Genomic DNA, 5,265 nt, shown 5'->3' with positions numbered 1-5,265 from the left:
GAAATCCAGCCCAGCATAAAATGAAATATTTTCAAAAACATAGTATGAACCAACAAACAATCAACATGTTCAGTGACAAACAACAGGACATCAACATTCAAATATCAAAACCATTCATAGAATTTCATAGGATTGACTTCAACAACCAAATCGACATTGCATCATCAGTTCAGCTTGAAAGAGAGGGACAGCTAGAGACAGAGACAATGGAGCTCACCGATCTGAATCGCTGAGATGAACTTTGATTTCAATGTCACTAACTCTCTCTCTAAACTGAGAGCCTCTCTCTCTTCTATGAGGGCCTCCCCGCCTTAGGGCAGTTTCTGGGTTTCTCCTTCAGTAGCCCTCCTTCACCTTTCTACCTCTCTCTCTTTGCTCTCTCATTTCTACCTCTAGTCCACATTCTCTTTTCGATTCGGCTCCTTCTTTGTCCCATCATCTTCGCTTACAACACTCTTTTCCCCTCTCCATCCCTTTACCCACTCCGTTCCTCCAGTATGGCCTCGATCAGTAACGACCCTGTGGTTGGCGACGAGCTGATTCTCGAAGACGGTGGTTGCGAGGCTGAGACTGTCTCCAAGTTTTGTCTTATTGGGAAATTCCTAGCACCCAAAATCCTCAACAGGAATGCAGTCTCCTCCATTATCAACAGTGCATGGAAATTGCGAGGTACCCTGACTATCTCCCCTTGGTCTGATAATATTTTCCTTTTCCACTTTACGGAGGCCGAGGACCGCAACCGGATCCTTTTCGAGAGCCCTTGGTCTATTATGGGCTCTCTCTTGGTTCTTCGCACTCTATCGGCCAGAAAAACTGCAGTTGAAGTTGATTTCAATTGGTGTTCTTTCTGGGTACAAGCTCATGGATTGCCGTTCCATAATATGACGAGGCAAACCGGTGAGATTTTGGGTCGGCGAGTTGGCCATCTGGTCCACGTGGAAGCACAATCTGAGGGTTTACTCCTCAATCGAAGCTTTCTCCGCTTTCGTGTGGCTATTAACCTTCAAGAACCCCTACCTAAGGGTATTTGGCTCAAACACCCACAGGGCGGCTCGGCGATTTGGGTTTTTTTCAAGTATGAAAGGCTTTCTGACTTCTGCTACGACTGTGGGAGGATTGGCCATGACAACAAGATTTGTAAATTTGTATCTAAGGAGCAAGGCCAAGCATCTGGCTATGATCCAGAGCTTCGCACTGGGGCTGTTAAGAGCTGGGGCCTGCAGGTTGATCAACTTTTAAGGAAGGAGGAGAAAATGCTTGTTAGGGCAAGCCCTCCCTCTAGTCACCGGAGTAAGCATTCTGCATCACCCTCCTTCGACTCCACGGCGGCGCGTCATCAACCCGGCCAAAAGGACACAGTACCTCATTCGTATACCTCTTTCTCTGGTATAGAATTGTGCGCACGATCCTCTGCCTTTCCAGAGACAGATGGCATTGCCTACTCAGAGACAGGTGGCACTCTCTCTCCTGAGCCACCTGGACTGACCGTTATTGATATGCCTCCAAGTCCAAGTCTTACTAGTATTGAAGGAGACAAAATTTTCTTGTCCTCTCAGCCTCCCCACCACACTGATGATTCCTCTTCTCTAGACCTAACAACCACAGTTGGGCCTGCCCAGGAGCGATCCACTTCAGTATTGAGGTCTACCACTCCTTCCACTGGGCCTGCTTATTATGTGACAGAACCACCAGACTGCCCACGTACCTCGACCCTTACTCCCATCTCTGGCGAATTGGGCCTCTCTCTCCAAACCCCTGGCCCTCTTCCACAATCATTGGCTCCTTCTTATGCTCTGGATTCATGCCTTTCAACAGCTCTTAAATCCCTATCCCTCAAAAGGAAAGACCCTGAAGAACTCCAACCCTCATCTCGACCCCCCAAGCTGTTGCGTTATGATGCACCCTCCTCACTGGTCCCTCACATCTCTGAACCACCCTCACCTTCTCTGGTGGATATTGGTCTTTACTCTCCTGGGCCACTGATCGCCAGACAGCCAACTAAAGCCCCATCTCGGCGTCGTGGCATCCGGGTTTCTCGAAGAAATACTCTGGTTAAAATTGCGATTCAAGAAGCTGAAACTGACTCACATAGTGCAGCTCTCATTGCAGTACCGATAAGTCAGTGTACCTCTGGAACTGACCTCTTAGATTCATCTCCTCTTAGTTCTACTCAGCTTGTGATCCCATGTGTTGAGGCGGTGGTGGCTGGCCCTAAACAGCCACAAGGTCCATGTATTCTAATCCTGAGCTGGAATTGTCAGGGGGTGGGGCGGCCTCTGACATCCCAGATCCTCCAAGGGTTGTGTCCAACCCATCACCCTCAAATAATTTTCCTCATGGAGACGAAAAATAATCAAATGAAGCTAGAAGCTATCAGACGAAGGCTCCGGTATCCTAATAAAAGCTATGTGGACCCAGTGGGACTTTCAGGAGGTTTAGCTCTATGGTGGTTGGATGAGGTCCATCTACAGGTTAGTTTTAAGTCTGCAAATTTATTTAACTGTCATGTCTCTGATAATCTCATCAACTCCTCGTGGTTAGCTACTTTTGTTTACGCGCCCTCTAGATGGATGGATAGAAGGGTTTTTTGGCAAGTATTGCAGGCAATTGCTCAGGACAATAACGATCCTTGGCTTTGTATTGGTGATTTTAATGAAGTGGGGATTTCTTGGGAGAAACAAGGAAGAGTTGCTTGTAATAGTATGAGGATAGAACATTATCAGAGGCTCTTGTCGGAGTGTCAACTTATGGATCTTGAATACAAAGGCACCCCTTATACCTGGACTAATAACCAAAAAGGCATCTGTAATGTGAGGGAGCGGCTAGATAAGGCTTTGGTGACTGTTAATTGGAGACTATTATTCCTCTATGCTCAAGTTCATCATGAGATTTTTCTGGGCTCGGACCATTGTCCCCTTCTTCTTCATTGCCAAATTCCCCCAAGGAAAGTGCCTCACCAGTTCAAGTTTGAGTCTATGTGGACAACCCATCCTGAGTGTGAAGAAATTATTAAGGCAAACTGGATTAAATTCCAATCGGGTTCTCCAATTTCCAAAGTTTGTTTCAAGCTCCAAGCCTGTAAAAGAGGCCTTTCTGAGTGGAGTAACCAAGCCTTTGGGAACAATAGAGCGAGATTGGCCGCTTTGAAAACAAGACTTCACCAACTACAGCTTCTCCCCTTTTCAGATTATAACGGCACCCAAATTCGACTTGTGCAAGATGAAATTGAGACGGTTTTACTGAGGGAAGAAATGTTCCAACACCAAAGGTTTCGGATCAATTGGCTTAGTTATGGGGACCGTAACTCAGCTTTCTTTCATGCTTCGGTCGTCCAGCGTAGGTAGAGAAATCAGTTGGTAAAGCTCAAAATAGATAACGACGTCTGGTTAGAGACTAATAGTGCCATTAATGATCATCTCTCCTCATACTTTTCTCACCTTTTTCAGGCTAAGGGACCTAGACCTTTTGAGGACGCTTTGGCAGCGGTGAATATGTCTGTGACTCATTCGATGAACGAGGCTCTTCTTAGGCCAGTCGATGATGATGGAGTAAAGCTTGCTGTCTTTCAATTGGGTCCTTTAAAAGCCCCAGGGCCTGATGGCTTTCCTGGTCTGTTTTATCAAAAGCATTGGCATGTGGTCGGGTCAGAAGTGTGTAAGGCGGTTCGTAGCTTTTTTCATACTGGTAGTCTGCGCGAAGGTGTAAGCCACACTAACCTTATCCTTATCCCTAAAGTGCAAGCCCCGGAAAAACTAAGTCAGTTTCGGCCTATCAGCTTGTGTAACTTTTTCATGAAAATCATAACAAAGGTGCTGGCTAACAGATTAAAGGTCTGTATCAAGAAAATCATCTCTCCTCAGCAAGCAGCATTTGTGCCTGGCTGCCTCATCCAAGATAGCATTCTAATTGCGCATGAGGCCTTTCATTTTTTAAAACATAAGAAGCAGGGGCGAATGGGTTCTATGGCTCTGAAACTAGACTTTAATAAAGCTTATGACCGCATTCAATGGGATTTCTTACAAGCTACTCTTCTTCGTTTGGGCTTTCATCACAAATGGGTACGCTTGGTAATGGAGTGTGTGACAACAGTGGAGTTTTCAGTGTTCGTAAATGGCAAGAGTCGCACCTCATTTACTCCATCATGTGGGCTTCGTCAAGATGACCCACTCTCACCATATTTGTTCCTCTTGGTCGCTGATGTGTTTTCTAATTTAATTCATCAAAGTCTTCTTTCCAATGCGATCTCTGGAATCCGGATGCGCAGGACTTGTCCCAAGCTATCACATCTCCTTTTTGCAGATGATGCCATTCTTTTCTTCAAGGCTGAACATTCCGAGGGTCTTCATATTCTAAATATTTTACGGGTCTATAGTGAGGCATCTGGTCAAATTCTCAATTTTGATAAGTCTGAAGCTCTTTTCTCGGCCAACACCTCAGTTAGTGCTCGCCAGGCCATGTGTCTTCTATTGGGTGTCTCTGAAGCTAATCCTAAAGCCAAATACCTGGGCCTCCCAGCCTCATAGGGAAAATCTAAGACAGAAGCCTATTGTTTTCTTCTGGAAAAAGCTTTGCTGAAATTACAAGGGTGGAAATCCAACTTATTATCTCAAGCGGGCAGAGAGACTCTCATAAAGGTAGTTGTTCAGGCTATCCCCTCTTACGCGATGGCATGTTTTGAGCTCCCTGAAGCGTTTTGCTCTAAGCTTAATAGCTTCATTCGAAATTTTTGGTGGAAGGGAGATCCCAAAAATAGGGGCATTTGTTGGGCTAAGTGGACACATATGACTAACCCGAAATCAGAGGGGGGTATGGGGCTACGTGATTTTAAAGATTTTAACCTCGCCCTTCTGGCTAAATAGTGCTGGAGATTATTGTCTAATCCGGACTGCTATTGGGCTCGAATGTACAAGGGACTTTATTTCTCTCATCCTTCCTTCTTACAAGCTACTAAGGGCTCAAATGCATCTTGGGCATGGAACAGTCTTTTAAAGGGTCGAGAGTTGATTCAGGTTGGTATTCGGTGGCAAGTACACTCTGGACAACAGATTCGTCTTTGCGAGGACCCGTGGATTCCGTCTATTAAAGGTTTCAAAATCCTTTTAGCAAAGCCTCCCACCTGCGATGTTATGCTGGTGGCAGACGTAATTGATCAGGTTCATAAGTCTTGGCATTTGGACCCACTGTTGCACTGTCTTTCCACCGAAGAAGTTGAAGCTATCTCAGTTATACCTATTACAGTGGAGGGACGGGATGATACTGTCATTT

The 5,265-nt window shown here is 45.7% G+C and overlaps 1 protein-coding gene across 1 annotated transcript; it reads left to right on the top strand.

The window, feature by feature from the left end:
- Positions 1-497: 497 nt before the first annotated feature.
- Positions 498-4,523, top strand: LOC145799897 (uncharacterized). The gene is made up of 2 exons (XM_082889542.1): positions 498-3,233; positions 3,447-4,523. The coding sequence occupies exons 1-2, from the start codon at positions 498-500 to the stop codon at positions 4,521-4,523; spliced, it is 3,813 nt and encodes a 1,270-aa protein (XP_082745668.1).
- The last annotated feature ends 742 nt before the right edge of the window (positions 4,524-5,265 follow it).

Source organism: Camellia sinensis, chromosome 9, assembly GCF_055761805.1.
Source record: "Camellia sinensis isolate YWXY chromosome 9, ASM5576180v1, whole genome shotgun sequence".
NCBI lineage: Eukaryota > Viridiplantae > Streptophyta > Magnoliopsida > Ericales > Theaceae > Camellia > Camellia sinensis.
This window is presented reverse-complemented; position numbering and strand designations above follow the sequence as displayed.